Source organism: Stegastes partitus, unplaced genomic scaffold (genome assembly GCF_000690725.1).
Source record: "Stegastes partitus isolate 25-593 unplaced genomic scaffold, Stegastes_partitus-1.0.2 Scaffold2483, whole genome shotgun sequence".
Classification (NCBI taxonomy): domain Eukaryota; kingdom Metazoa; phylum Chordata; class Actinopteri; family Pomacentridae; genus Stegastes; species Stegastes partitus.
This window is the reverse complement of record NW_007580214.1, coordinates 6,728-22,636: the sequence shown is the minus strand read 5'-3', so window position 1 is coordinate 22,636 and position 15,909 is coordinate 6,728. Positions and strand designations below refer to the sequence as shown.

Below are 15,909 nucleotides of genomic sequence, written 5' to 3'. Positions count from 1 at the left end.
AATCTCTCACCATGTCCGTGGAAATGGTGTGAAACAGATTTTGCTGTCTGGAACTGTTCCTCCTGCTCACACTGGACATTTGGACTGGTTTTATACTGGTTTTATAATGGTTTTTGACTACTTTTGACTGATTCTGGACAAGTTGTGGCCTTGGTTTTTAACTAGATTTTAGGCTGGGTTGATACTGGGTTTGAACTGGTTTTAGACTAGGTTTTGGATTGGATTTTAAATTGGTTTTGCGTTTGGTTGCACAATGAAATTTCAAGATTCAAGATTCAAGATTCTTTATTTGTCACAACAACCATTATACACAGTATAATGCACAGTGAAATGTACATAGCACCTGTCCCTGACCGAAACAACAATAATAATAAGAAGAAGAAAAATAAAGAATAAAAACATACAAGAAATAAATACATATATGAATATATAAGCAAAATAAATAAATCAAAGTGTCAAATAGCGCAAAAAAAAGAATATGTACACAAGTGAACACTTTGATTGTCTATTAAGTCTGTTGTTTCAGGTTCAGCAGGCGGACAGCCTGAGGGAAGAAGCTCCTCCTCATCCTCTCTGTGTTTTTGCCTTCAGGCAGCAGTAACGCCGCCCTGACAGCAGCAGACAGAACAGTCTGTGGCTGGGGTGGGTGGACTCACTCACAGTCTTCCTGCATTGTTTGTTGTAAATGTCCTGTAGGTTGGGGAGGGTGGTTCTGATGGTGCGCTCAGCTGAGTGGATCATCCTCCTCAGGGCCGAGAAGTCCTGCTGGGTGCTGGTGCCCATCCAGTTGGTGATACTCTCAGCGTAAACCACCAGTCTGAAACCTTTCCAGCCTGGCTGAACCATGTCTTTACAACTTTTCAAGTGTGTTTGAGGTCATTGTCTTGTTGAAACACCCAGCTGTGACCAAGATCCAACCTTCTAATCATGGCTTTAAGTTTTCCTGAAGAATGTGGAGGTAATCCTCCTCCTTCATTGTTCCATTTACTTTGTGTAAAGAACCAGTTCCACTGGCAGCAAAACAGCCCCAGAGCATGATACTGCCACCGTCATGCTTGATGGTAGGTTTGGTGTTCATGGGGTGGAAGGCCTCACCTTCTCTAGTTCAAACATATTCCTTCTCATTGTGGCCAAACAGCTCAGTTTTTGTTTCTTCTGACCACAGAACTTTCCTTCAGAAGGTCTTTTCTTTGTTCTTGTGATCAGCTGCAAACTTCAGTCGACCTTTACGGTGTTGTTTCTGGACGAAGGCCTTCCTTTTCCATGGCAGCCTCTCAGCTCATGTTGATGTAAAACACTGTGAACACTGACAGCTGTGTTCCAGCAGCTTCTAATTCATTGCAGACCTGCTGTTTGGTGATTCTTGGTTGACTCTTGACCATCCTGACGGATTGTCTCTCAGCAGCAGGTGATAGCTTGTGTTTTCTTCCTGATTGTGGCAGTAACACAACTGTACCATGCACTTTATACACTGACAAATGATTGTTTGCACAGATGATTTTGGGATCTGTAGCTGCATTAAAATAGCTCCACATGACTCTTCTGTATTTTTTCATTTTTTCTTCTCTTACTTGTTTTAAGACAGTTTTTTCACCTGGTTTCGTAGTGTTTTGTACTGATTTGTACGGGTCTTAGACTGAGGGTGAATTTGGGATGATCAGACCCCTCCCTGGTGTGCTGCTGATCTGAACATATTACTCATTTGCATGCTTCTGCACATTGAGGGGAAAAAACGAATCAGAGTTTTTAATTAACTCACATCTGACACGATGTTAAAACTGTTTTATTTCTTTTCTAGTTGGGTTTTAAATGTGTCATGAATGCCTTTACTATTTTTTTTTATAGAGACAGCAGACTGAAGCAGATTTAACCGATGAGGTAAAGAATCATGTTGCTGCAGTCACCTCAGATAACCTGTGCTGCTGCAGCCTGAGCTTCACACTCTGACCAGCAGGAGTCGCTGCAGGACGCAGCTTCTTATCTGAACTCAACACACGAAGCAGAACCAGCAGCCAATCAGCGACCAGCGTGTGCAGCTCTCGCACCTGCGCACTGCAGCTGTGTTGACTGTGTTGACATGTCCGCTGCTGGGCTTTAATGAATATTTCTGCGGGTTCTGGAGCCTCAGAGTCAGTGACCGTCTTCCGCAGCCCGCCTCATGGAGAACCCCAGAGACCTGGTGAGTCCCGCGGCCTGTCTGTCCGCCAGCAGCCGGCATGGGGCTTTGTTATTGTGGCTGATAGCGGCTGCTTCAAAGTCGATAGAAAGTCTCGCCAAACCTCCGTTGAGAAATCCGGTGCTTTAAATTTATTTCGCTCTTTGACAAAAAATGTGTTAGAACTGTAATGACATTAAAACAGATTCTCAACGAGACCAAGATAATCATTTATTCGGCGTAAATATTGTGCATGTAATATTTTTCAAAACTGTCAAAACCTAACCTTTAAATCTGTTGTTCTCAAAGTCTCCTGCCGAAACTCCGTTAAAAATCCGTCGATATTAGGTTTCCTTTATAATTCCCAAAGAAACACACCTCAGTAGACAATATTTGAAATAATCTGATAAATCGCATAGAATTACCTTTTATTCGGCTTACTTAAACTCCCGTGAGCACATTTTCATTTAGCGAATTTTCACTTTCTTTATCCTTTTTCTATTTTCCCGCTACATTCTCATCTACATTCACGGCGCAGAGCGTCACGGTTACTCCACACGAAAAAAAGCAATTTCAGAAACACACTGTGGTTGTACGTGTTGTTACTGTAAGCCGAATTTAACAGAGGCTGCAGCCGAGTAAGTCCCAGCAGTGCTTTTATGACACGGGGTACATGATGCTGTCAGGACTGAAGGAAAGCTGAAATCTCCAGAATCGTGGAGGTCATCTGTTCGCTCTGACACAGGCGCCAGCTGCGGCTACGGAGTCTCTCTCTCCGCGCTGTCTGTCAGCCTCTCTCTGCCTCAGTCTGCGCACCGCACTGCAGTGCTGCAGGTTACCGACCTCCAAATTTACTGAGGCCAAACACTGAACGCAACAGCTGTCAGGACGCCAAGGATGGAGGGAGAGTGTTTGAATCAGCTGCTGGTTCAAAGTCACATGAAGTTAAAGCAAAGCACACCTTCACCGACAAACATGTAGAGTGGTGACCTGATATTGTTTAGATTTTATCAGAGAATCCTGCAACACATGTGTTTTCTGCTGTCAAATATAGTTTTGATGACAGGAAAATAAGGTTTTGCTAATTTACCTTCAGGTGGTTCACTGTGAGGTTCAGGTGCTTCACTGTGGGGTTTGTGTGACCAATGAGCTCCTCCTCCTCCTCAGGTGGAGCGTCCGTCCAGGAAGCGGCGGGACTCCTTCGGGATGCTGGACGGCCTGGACGAGGACCGCAGCAGCTGCAGCACTGAGTCCAGCGGCGGCAGTGGAGCGTCCAGCCCCGAAGACAGCGAGGACGAAGACTTAGGAGGAGTGACACAACTCACTCCGTCCTCCTCGTCCTCCCTGACGCTCATCAAGACCAACGGACAAGTGTACACCTATCCTGACGGCAAGGCCGGCATGGGTCAGTGACACCATCACACCCACATGTTGTACAGCTGCAGCCAGGAATCAATCAGTTATCGTCTCTTGCATCAGTCATCAACTATTCTGATGATCAATCAATCAGTTTGAGTTCATTTTTAATTTCTAAAAAAACCATCTAAATTCTCTGGTTGCAGCTTCTTCAATGTGAATATTTTCTGGTTTCTTTCCTCCTCTGTGACAGTTCTGAATATCTTTAGACAAAACAAGACATTTAAGGAAACACTGATTCACATTTTTCACCATTTTCTGACATTTTACAGACCAAACAGCTAAACAGTTAATCCAGAAAGTAATTGATACGTTAAAATAATCATTAGTAGAATTTACTGTAATCAAACCAAACCTTTCTAATTCTTTAAATTAATTAATTCTAATTTAAAGCCATACAGATAAATGAATCCTGATTTTTAGCTCTGATTTGGTCACCTCCAACAGATTTCAGAATCAGAATGAATTTCAGTTGTCAGGTGACGTTTAGTTGGAGGTTTTTTGTTGTTGTTGAGGGGAAGGAATGAACAGGAGCTGCAGCGATTAATCCATCAGCTGTCTACAATAAAATCAATCACCAACCATTTAGATAAGTGACTCAGAGTCAACTCCTGAAAAACAAAACAAGACATTTGAGGAAACACTGATCCACGTTTTTTCACCGTTTTCTGACATTTTAGAGACCAAACAACCAATCGATTCATCCATGAAATAGTTTACAGTGAAGATAATTGTGATTCGCAGCCCTGATTCACATTACTTATAACGTTTGTGTGTCTGCTGTCCTCAGCCACCTGTGAGATGTGTGGGATGGTCGGCGTCAGAGATGCTTTCTACAGTAAAACCAAACGTTTCTGCAGCGTCTCCTGCTCCAGAAGTTACTCCTCCAACTCCAAGAAGGCCAGTATCCTGGCCAGGCTGCAGGTAAACAGGACGAACTGTATGACAAGATGCTAGAACTCAGAAGCGTCTTCTGTGCAGGAGGACAACAAGAAAAACCAAAACATTTCTTTGATATGGTATTCTAGGATATTTTGTTTTACAAAAAATGGATTCAACATGGCCAAAGTTTTTCCAGGTGTCCACAGGTGTCACCAACACTGGAAAAAAATAGAGACTCCACATACTATAGATGTTTAACTATTATTATTATTATGTAGTTTTTATACTTGTCTCCTCTCTGCTCTATGGAAACACTGCCTGCAGTTCAGCTGAAAACTCTGATTTCTTTGTTACGTGACTGTTGGTCACAGCTGAGGCAGTCACGGCTTCAGAGTTGTGTTGAGAAGGCAAAAAAATTTTAGTTTTTCACTGGATTGGAGCAAATGGTTTGCTTTCAGCATTAAAAAAAAAAAAAAGCCATATAGAATACAGTGATTTTGAAGAAATATCGCGATTTTAAGCTCAAATTTGGTAAATTTTTCAGAAGGAACAGCATGTTAGAGATGATTCATGTTAAGGAAACTGAAATTCTTTTTGTTTTTACAGTTTTTGGCTGATAGTCGGTGTCATTTTGGTGAGTTTTTAAAGATAATATGACTTTCAAACCGTTTTTGAGGGTCAGAGGAATAAAACTAATGGAGTTGGGAAACAACAGGAAACAGCAAAAATATGTGCAAAAGGGCAAAACAGGACAACATCTTCTAAAAATCATAGAATTCTAATGTCAAATGCGCTAAAAGCAAACACCCCCAACAGAAAACATGAGCATATTGCGATTTAGGAACTGCGACTTCTGTTGGGATTATGAACCTCGCTGCTCTGTTTTCGTCACTAAAATGATTGTTTTGTCTTTGAATGGAGCCCTAGCTTGTGTCTGATGTGTAATTTAAAGGGGAAGCCGCCCACCAAGAAGGCCAAGGTTCTCCAGAAGCAGCCTCTGATGACCAAACTGGCCGCCTACGCTCAGCATCAAGCCAGCCAGCAGGGTGGCGTCAAGAAGAGCGGTGAGTTCAAAACAAGTGAAGAAGTCTGAATGTAAGAATCGTCGTGGCTGCAGCAGTAGCTTCTGTTCTGTCACTTTTCAAGGTTCAGATCTCGACGCATTAGTCATTAATGTTTTCCAGACTCTGTTTCAGGGTAATCTGTGGCTGCCTGCTATCCTAGCTGCTAGTCTTTAGCATAGCATTAGCAACTGTGAAAGCAGCTGTTGTCCTGATTTGTGGAGATGTTTGTGCTTCTTGTTAATTTTTTGCAGTGTCTGCAGAAAGAGGAGCTCCAGGTAGCGCTGGCAGCAGCTCACCTCTCAGCAACAGCACTAGCTTAGCACTGAGCACAGAATAAGCTCCAGTTGCACCACTTATTACCATCAACAGCGGAATTTTTGGTATTTCTGTGTAACTCTATGAATGTTTGTGGAAAACCGTTGCATTTGTTAAACCTTCACCTTCGAACAGCTCTGATGACTCGCCGGAGCTGCTACAGTCTGATGATGTGTTTGTCTGTCTCTCTGTGTAAACAATAGCTTTCAGTGATTGGCTGTTGCTCCTGACATGTAACGGCCAATCAGATAGAGCTGTGGGTGGGACATTGGTGACAACACAGAGTGACGGCAGAGAACAAGCTGCTGAATCAGAGCCCAGAGAGCACATTTTACCAAACATGCCAAATATCAGCCTCAGTGATCAGTAGGGCCTGTTATTGGTCGATCCATACTGTAAAGGTTCCGTAAGATAAAACTTGCTCCTTTCGTCTTGAGCTGTTGTCTCCTGCAGCCGTGAACATGCAGGTAAAGGTGTGATTGATCCTGATGGACAGCGATGAGCATCATCCAATCACATGTGATCAAAAAACAACATTCCTACGCTGTCCTGAACGCACAGATTGACTCTGGGATGTCGAGGACAGTTTGTCAGTACATCACGTTTCCTTTTTTTGTTTGTTTTTGTTTGTTTGCTGCAGTAGCTGTGGAGATGTTTGACTGGGGCCGTTACCTTGGAGATGGAGATGTGACGGGAGCGCCGGTCAGCTGCTTCAAACATGTAGGAGCAACACAACACACAAAAATACACAAAGATACACAAAGATACCTCCATGAAACCTCTCCAGCTGATTACTCAGATTATTACAGTTATTTCTGGTCGCACAAGTCTCCCTAAATTTTAGTTTTGTTCATGCAAATTAAGTGTTTCCTTATTAAATATATGTAATTTTCTGTCAATTTATTTGTAACGGGTATTGAAATTTGTGCCGAGTAAGTACAGTAAACCTGATCAGTCTGTGTGTGGTAAAGACAGAGAGACTGTTTTCTCAAATTTTTGGCCACTTGATAAACTCAAGAGTCTGTTGAGGAAATCAAAACATAATTAACCCAAGTTGTGTGTTTTTGTTATCAAGGTGCCGATGGGGAAGTCGTGGGGCGTCAGCGAAGGAGTTCGAGTCGAGGTACCGAACACCGACAGCGGTCTGCCGATGAAGGTTTACTGGATCGCTGGAATCATCAAACTGGCTGGTAAACACTAACACACCAACAAAAACACACAGCAACACACAAAGAACAACACATGTTCGATAGTTGTATATCTGCTCCTCAAAGCTGACCTGTGTGTGTGTGCGTGCGTGTGTGTGTGTGTAGGTTTTAAGGCGCTGCTGCGCTACGAGGGCTTCGACGGCGACTCCACCAGAGATTTCTGGTTGAACCTGTGTGTTCCAGACATCCACCCAGTGGGATGGTGTGCAACTGGTGGGAAACCTCTGGTTCCTCCTCAATGTAAGGATGCTGTGACCTGTGTTTCCATGGTAACATAAACATACAAACATGGCCGAAGATCAGGTGTCTCCACACGGTCTTAATCTGAAGAGTTTAGTCTGTCAAGTTTGTTTTTATCGGTAAAGTAACCAGCTGGTTACCCAACTAGCCAATAACACCTGTAGCTCCAGGTGTCACATGACCAGAGGAGGGCCAGTTGATTGGCTGCATGTTTATTGTTGGGTCGCAAATGTTTAATATGAATTTATGTGTGTTTCTAGCTATCCTTCACAGATTCACCAACTGGAAAACTTTCCTGATTAAAAGACTGACGGGATCCAAAACTTTGCCGCCAGACTTTTCCTCAAAGGTCACAAAAGACACACAATACAAGACACACATACACAGTTCATAGAAAATATTTGTCCACACACTCTTGTGAGGACTGACTGATAATATTCATTTTCCATGAAGTGTACCCTCACACTGTGGTCAACATCCAGGGCTTTGATCAACATATCCTCCCGGTGCAGGTGCAGGACAGCATGCAGTTCCCCTTCAAGAAGCAGATGAGGGTGGAGGTGGTGGACAAGACTCACCTGTGTCGGACCAGAGTGGCTCTGGTTGAACAGGTTAGTGTCATCGTGTCCAGGTGTTTGTTCCATAAAGCGAAATGATCAAATAATCCAGACTTATTTCTGTTATTCTGACTTGCTGTCAGGTTGTTTTAGATTCCATGAACTAACTGTCCAACTGTCAGGGTAGCTATGATGCTGATATTTTACCGCTGACCAGGTATCCAGGTGTTTGTTTCCAGGTGTTTGTGTTCAGGTGTGAACCTTGCGTTGTTGCAGGTGATTGGCGGTCGTCTGCGGCTCGTGTACGAGGAGTGCGATGACGGGACGGACGACTTCTGGTGTCACATGTACAGTCCTCTGATTCACAGCATCGGCTGGTCGCGCTCCATCGGACACCGATTCAAACGCTCCGGTGGGTCGAACTCTGAAAAAGCTGAATTTAAGCCAGCAGCAGGTTAATGAGCAGACAGCGAGTGTGAAGTTGAGGTATAAACAGCTGTTTTCGTTTGTTTCCAGATGTGGCAAAGAAGCTGGGCGGTCAGATGGATGCACCTGGACAGCTGTTCGCTAAGGTGAGCATCACCTGAAAAAGAGACTAGAAACAGAGAACATTTTGTTGACCACAGAAAACCAGCCTGTAGTTAATTACCTAGCTCGATTAAAAGTCATTTTTAGAAGAAAAATATACAAAAGATTTAAATGATAAAAACTCTTCTGTCTTTTGAGACAACTTTTAAACTGAGTATCAAACAAAACAAGCTCTGAGTGTATTTCTACGTACTAGAAAAATATATTTTCAGAAAAATTTATTTGTTTTATGATTAATAGTTTGTTGTTTTAATAATAGAACCTATCAAGCTGAGATGGAGCATAAATATAAAGTAAAATGGAAACAAGCCATGAGCACGAGCAACACAACGAAACGAACAAATCATAGAAATGTCAAAAAGTCATGTATAAACCAAGAATAAAGATATAGCAGTGATGCACAGAACAAAACTAATCCTTCCAGGGTTCACATGTTACCGAAAGAAGCTACCACACTTTTTAAAAATGTCCCCACTTTCCTAAAAGCATCCTTACATTTCTAAATCTGTCCTCCTCACTGTCGGACTCAGTGTGTGAGTTCCCTGATGTCACCACAGGGGGGCGTTAGAGGACCTGCCTGTGCTGCTCTGCTCACTGTTCTTTGTTCTCACCTGTAGTTTCTGTCGTCTTTAGTTGTGATGTCTTTTGAAAGCTTTGACATTTTTAAAGAGTTGGAACATTTTTAGAATGTTGGGACATCTATATGAAGTTTGGATGTTTTGAAAAGGTTGAGAGTTTTTTTATAAAGTTGGGACAAAGTTGGAAAACAGATCTAAGTTTAAGAAAGTTGGGATATTTCTAGACAGTTAGGACATATTTAGAGAGGTGGGACGTTTTTACAGAGTTGGAACAAAATCGGAACATTTGGAGAAAGTGTTTTGAAAGATGGGACATTTTTACAACGTTCTGACATTTTTAGGAAATTATGATAAAGTTGGGACACTTTGAGAAAGTTGACGCATTTCTAGAGTTCTGGGACATCGTTTGAACGTTGGGATGTTTTTTGAAAGTTGCAACATTTTCAGGTCGTTGTAACAAAGTTGGAACATCTTTAGAAAGTTGGGACAAAATTGGGACAATTTCAGAAGGTTGGAACGTTTTGAGAATTTTTGAAAGATGAGATGATTTTTAGAAAGTTTCAACACTTTTGGACAGTCGGGATATTTTTAGAGAGTTGCAACGATTTTAGAAAGTTAGAACAATATTCAGACATTTGTAGAAAGTTGGGACATATCTAGAGAGCTGAGACGTTTTTGTTCCATCGACTCGTATGTTAGTTTCCTGTTGTTCCTGTTGTCACCACCGAAGGGCAGTACGACACCTTTAGTCACCTGGCTCGTTCTGAGGTCAAAACTCTTCCTAAGCAAAGGAAATGTTCTCGTGATGTTCCCTGATGGTTGCTGTTTGTCCTGTAGGTGAAGGAGGTGGATCAAAGCGGCTCCTGGTTTGAAGACGGGATGAAGCTGGAAGCCATCGATCCGCTGAACCTGTCGGCCATCTGCGTGGCCACAGTCAGGAAGGTGAGCTGAGGTTCTGCTGTGAATCAATCCGCCGCCGACTCCATGTAACCAGCTGCTTCCTCCACCAGGTGCTGGCAGACGGATATCTGATGATCGGCATCGACGGCTCGGAGGCGGCCGACGGTTCAGACTGGTTCTGCTACCACTCCACCTCCCCCTCCATCTTCCCCGCCGGCTTCTGTGAGATCAATAACATTGAGCTGACGCCCCCTAGAGGTACGACCACCTTCAGACAGATACACCAAACAGCTCCAGACAAACGGCAAGGACAGGGAGGACGTTCATAAAAGTTGAAACGTTTGGAAAAGGTCGAGACATTTTTAGAATGTTGGGATGTTCTTAAAAAGTTGGAATGTTTTTAGAAAGTTGGGATGTTTGTAGAAAATTGGAACGTTTTTAAAAAAGTGGGGATATATTTAGAAAGTTTGAACCTTGAACATTAGAAAGTTGGTTAATTTTTCAAAAGGTGAGACATTCTTAGAAGTTTGAGACGTATTGAAAGCTGGGATGAAAGTTGGACGACTGTGAATCTTAAAACAGTCGTAAAAATTGCCTTTACTCATGTCCTGAGCCTAAGCTGATGTCTTCACGTTCTTGAAGATATTTAAATTACAATTACACTCAATGTGCGATCAACAAGTTCTGAGACTGATACTGTAAAAATCAAAAACCTGATTTAAGTTTGAGCTCCATCCTTTTGCATTGATTCTCTGCTCTCAGTGCTCCTGCAGCATGTGTTCTTCTCTTCAGGAAGCATGTAAAGCGCCATCTGAGAATTTTCTGTACAGGAGAGATGAAGAGGCTCCTGTTCAATGAAACTTTTTCTGTTTCTCAGGTTACACCAACCTTCCCTTCAGGTGGTTCGAGTATCTGAGGGAGACCAAGTCTGTGGCAGCTCCGGTGAACCTCTTCAACAAGGTGAGAGCAGCTGAAAGCACCAGATGGCGCTATTTTTGTTTTCCTTTGTTTTGTTTTTTAGGTGAAACTGATGTTTATGATCAAAAAAACAACAATGAGAAAAAAGTAGAGACTTGGTTTAGCTCTAATCTTACTGTTAATGTGCAGACAGATAATACTAAAGTTACAGTTGAAACCAGAAGTTTACATACGCTGTATAGAAAGACTTTTTTTTTTAGTGTCTGACATTAGAGTTAGAAGTAAGTAATATAAGAATAATAGAAAAGTAAAAAAAAATCTCTATAAAATTATCTCTCATTATTCTGGCATTTAGCAAATATAAGCAATTTTGGTAATCCTGAGTCACATTTAATGTCAGACAGTGAGAAAAAAAAAAGGTTTTTATGTCTTTTTATACAGTGAATGTAAACTTTTGGTTTCAGCTGTATATGTAGAGAGACAAAAGCAGGCTGGCATTATTGTGAAGTTTAACATTAGCATACTTGTTTATCTAATATTGGATGCAGAAATGATTCAACTGGATATCTTGAAAAACCTGATCTTAAGTTTTTGCATAGAATTTTTTTTTTTTTTGAAAAAGTTTGGAAAAGCCTCACGGCTCCGAAACTCCTCGTGTTGAATTCAGCAGCAGAAACATGCTGATGTTTCCCTGTAGATATTTGTCTGACCTCCTTCCTCCATCAGGACGTCCCGAATCACGGTTTCCGTCCCGGCATGAAGCTGGAGGCCGTCGACCTCATGGAGCCCCGCCTCGTCTGCGTCGCCACGGTGACCCGCATCGTCCACCGGTTGCTACGGATACACTTTGACGGCTGGGAGGACGAGTACGACCAGTGGGTGGACTGTGAGTCACCTGACTTGTACCCGGTGGGCTGGTGTCAGCTGACTGGATACCAGCTGCAGCCTCCCGCTGTGAACGCAGGTAACTCACCTGAGTGACAGCTAAACTAGAGAGCTTTGAGCAGGTAGACAGATTTTGAACAAGTGTTTGTTTGTTTCAGGCTCCAGAGATCTGCAGTCAGCAGCAAACAAACAGAGGAAGAAGTCTCAGCAGTACAAAGGACAGAAGAAAAGTAGGTCCTTTTTTACAACAGAAAAAGTCTGAAAACTGTTGGAACTTAATAACAAAATGTGACTCATTATCGTTTTATTTAAACCTATATGCAGCCTCTTATTTGGCACTTTAACATCCTTATGTCTGCTTCATGTCTTCAAAATTCAAAAACCAGCCAACAGGAGCCCCGGCAGCTCATCTTTCACTTTAGTTTTAGCTGCATTTCAGACACTCGAGGTATGAAGCTGAAATTCCAGATTGAGTTAGTGTCCAAAAATATTTAAAAACTACAAAAATCTTTCCATGGTCAACATTGACTCAAAAAAATATCCAAACGGAATTTTACAAAATGCACAGCATGACAAAAAAAATGTCCAAAATAACAAAAACCTTTCCTGAATCTCTGATGAGAAGTGACTTATGCAGAAGTGGTCCAAAATTAATTCCTTATGTCCGGTTTTATGCAAATGATGTGCTCCTGTTTCTCTCTGATATTAATGGCTTTAGAAATACGTCAAATGAAACAGACCACATCTGTAGTTCTGGGGTATTACTGATGTCGGATATGAAAACTAAATCTGCAAAGTTATGTCATAAAAAAAAACTAATTTAACCCCAAAAGATTCTTATTGAGCTGATATTCTGATATATTAATTGAATTTCCCTTCTGGGATGAATAAAGTATTTTTCATTTCATTTCATTTTTCATTCTTGATGTTGTTTAATTGTCTGAACTCCAAGCAGTTTCCAGCTGTTTTTTTTTTTTTTTTGCTTCAGACACATTTTCCTTCGCTGTGACTCATTGTTCACTGCAGCATAAAGTCCTGCACCTCAGTGGAAACAGAACAACTGTGAAGGAGGAGAAAGGACTCAGAAATCATGATTTTAATGTAGAATTGGTTGATTTTCCTGATTAAACTGTGTATCATAGAGGAGTACTTCAAGAACAGATTCAGTTGGTTGTTCATCCCAACAAAACTGAGAGTAACGCATGATTAGTTCAAGGTCTGTTGGAAAGTTGAGAATCAGAAGATTATTTGTCTTTTACAGTTTCTTATTGTGATGAATATTGTAAGTAAGGTGATTTTTAAAAAAGATAAGATGCTCTTCTATTGGTTTATTGGTTCATTGGGTTAATGTTGTTTTCATCGTCTTATTTGTCACTCTGATCTCTGTATTAGTCAAATGTAATCAGATTACTATTTAAAGATGTTTCTGTCTCTCAGAGAGGAAGTTGCCCATCGCTAAGCGACCCGTCAGCCTATCGGGCGCCGTGGTAACCGGCGTTCCCAGGAGCCTATCAGGAGACGAGAATGAGACTCCGCCCGACTACCCATCACCCCCTCCTCCGGCCTCAGCAGCCCAACCCACCGCCGCCGACCCAGAGGGCAGAACCGAGGGCGGAGCAGGTAACCAGGGGGCAAGTAACAAGGGGGCAGGTAAATAGGGGGCAGGTAACAAGGGGGCAGGTAAATAGGGGGCAGGTAATTACTGTCACAGCTTTTTACCTGCATGGAGACACAGCAAGTCAGGCCTTAGAACAAACGAGTCTTTGTGTGTCACTTTGAGGTTGTTTCGTGTCTCTTTGTGGCTGTTTTGTGTCTCTTTGTTGTAGTTTTGTGTGATTTTGTGGGTTTTTCGGTGTCATTTTGGTTGTTTTGTGCCACTTGTGTCTCTTTATGTTTGTTAGCAGTCATTACACTTAAATATCCTGGTTCTGGACTTTTTAAACCTTCATTCCTGGTCGACGTTTTCATTCATCGACACCTTCCTGCATGTGCTCACTTAGTGTTCTGTTGTGTTGTGACCGTGCAGAGGGGTGGTGGTGTTGATGAATCCTCTGATCTTGTTTGTTCCTGCAGGTTCTCAGGTGAAGGAGGAGAACGTTGGGTGTCCGGAGCCTCAGAGGACGGAAACAGAAACCAACGGATCGTCTGCTCAGTTCCAGTAGGCCTCCGTCCATTCTGTCTGTCTACTGTGATACAAACACTGATCGTCCTGTTTCTCTGACGTTTCATTTCCTGACAGCAAAAAAAAAACTCCTTCAGAAAAAACATCTCTGATACAACAAAGAGAAGCTGAAGAAGCAAATTTACTCATTTTCTGGGATCAACAGGAAAAAAAAAACTTTAGTTTTTCAATGCTAAGATCTCGATCTGTGTTCGTGTTCGAGGGTCAGAACTGCAGCAAAGTGAAACTGTGACGTCACGGTGAGATTCATTAAAAAACACTGTGTGTTTGTGTTCAAGTGTGAGTGATGACGAAGCATCAGGACGCCACGGAAAGAAAAACCAGCAACAGGAGCCACAGCAGCTCGATTTTCACTTTCAGCTGCAGCTCAGAGACTTGAGGTGTGAAGCTGAAATTCAAGTCAAAAATGACAAAAAGTCTTTCCCATGTGACTCAAAACTGATCGAAAAAGACTCAAAAAGTGGTCCAAAGTGACACAAAAATTGTCTAAAATCGCAAATATTTGTTCCAAAATGACTCAAAACTTGTCCAAAATGGAAAACCATCTTCCAGAATGACCCAAAATAATTTTCAAAAAGTCTGACAGTTATCTGAAATTAGGGAGACTTGTCCAAGATGGCTTAAGAATTGTCTAAAATGGCAACAATTTTGTCCAGAATGACTCAAAAGTTGTCCAACGTGAGTAAAGAATTGTGCAAAATGAATGAAAAAGGTCTCAAAAAAACGTCCCACATGCCTGGAAACTTGTGAAAGATGCATGAAACTTGTGTGAATGTATTTGGATGACAAAGCGTCAGGACGCCACGGAGAGAAAAACCAGCCAATCGGAGCCACGGCAGCTCGTCTTTCACTTCCTGGTTTCACATCTCAGAGACTCAACAGATTCATACGTTCAGACAATCGAACAGTCGGTTCGAGTTCAGCAGAGAGTTTGATGGAAAGTTTAAAATCACGCAAACGTGAGTGAAGTTTGGTTGAAGGTGTTTTATCCGAAAATATTTATGAATCACGAAAAGGCTCATTCTGCTTGATTTCTACTCGCTGTGAGAAGACAAAAACAAAAACGCAGATTTTTACATGAGTCGTTTAAAAGATGGTCGCAGGTCATTTAACTTTGATGACTGATCGTCTAAAATGGTCCAGAATGACTGAAAAGTTGTCAAAAAGAAAAGAATGACGATTTCAAACTTGCGCATAATTAGTGAAAAATGTCCAAAATTAGACTAAACTTGACAAAGAAGAAATCTAATTGTTTAATTGTTCGTGCAAAACCTGTCTAAAAATGTTTACATAATATACATTTGGCCAAAATTACCAAAAATGATCCAAAATAGCTTGTTGGAAAACTGTCCGTACCATGACGCAAAACTTTCCAAAGAGTAACGGAAATTTCCAAAATGAGTCGAAATCTGCCCAAAATCACAAATATGTATAAAAGGTTTTCCAAAATTGCTCAAAACATGTCAAAAATGACAAATGGATCATTTAGAACGTCGTCTGAAATAAGTAGAAATTGTCCAGAATGACACAAAACTTGTCAAATTACTCTAAACTTGAAACGCAGCAGCCAGAAATAAAGCGGAATGATCCTTTAAAGCAGATTCAGTGTCGTTCGTTAAGAGTTTATTGAAGGAAAAAAAAGAACATTAGTGGTTCAGCAGCTCCAAGAATCATAAAGTCTTTACTAACTATTGATACCTCACAAAAATATTAAATACAACTAATTTTTTAACTTTTAAAAGTTTGAAGACAAAAAGGTTTAAATTGATGTAACAGATTATTTCAAAAACACAGTAGAAAGAATATATTTGATTTTAAAATAAAGATGATCAGATTCTAAAAAGCAAAGTCTAATTTAGAAAAAAAACAGATGTTTAATAACAAACTTCTAAAGAGCAGCCGTGTTCTGTTTCCGACTTTACATGATGATACAAACGTATATTTAACGTGTTTTAGTAGATAAAATGTTGTGAAGGTTTGTTGGTGACTAAAAACTAAAGTGGAAAAATGAAAAGTCCGTC

The 15,909-nt window shown here is 41.4% G+C and overlaps 1 protein-coding gene across 1 annotated transcript; it reads left to right on the top strand.

Annotated features, from left to right (window-relative positions):
* The first annotated feature begins 2,158 nt into the window (after positions 1–2,158).
* Positions 2,159–15,562, top strand: LOC103375142 (MBT domain-containing protein 1-like). Its single transcript, XM_008305349.1, has 18 exons — positions 2,159–2,179; positions 3,323–3,560; positions 4,362–4,495; positions 5,406–5,517; positions 6,473–6,552; positions 6,908–7,022; positions 7,146–7,280; positions 7,541–7,629; positions 7,793–7,891; positions 8,114–8,249; positions 8,354–8,409; positions 9,841–9,945; positions 10,014–10,161; positions 10,781–10,863; positions 11,548–11,785; positions 11,865–11,936; positions 13,144–13,326; positions 13,780–15,562. The coding sequence occupies exons 1-18, from the start codon at positions 2,159–2,161 to the stop codon at positions 13,866–13,868; spliced, it is 2,133 nt and encodes a 710-aa protein (XP_008303571.1). The 3' UTR covers positions 13,869–15,562.
* Positions 15,563–15,909: the final 347 nt, after the last annotated feature.

What these genes read in the sequence shown, in the direction of transcription:
- LOC103375142 (XM_008305349.1), top strand. Translation starts at nt 2,159, where the DNA reads ATGGAGAACCCCAGAGACCTG. An exon ending in CTGGACAGCTGTTCGCTAAG is followed by an intron (nt 8,410 to 9,840) that starts GTGAGCATCACC and finishes TTTGTCCTGTAG; the next exon opens with GTGAAGGAGGTGGATCAAAG. An exon ending in GTACAAAGGACAGAAGAAAA is followed by an intron (nt 11,937 to 13,143) that starts GTAGGTCCTTTT and finishes TCTGTCTCTCAG; the next exon opens with AGAGGAAGTTGCCCATCGCT.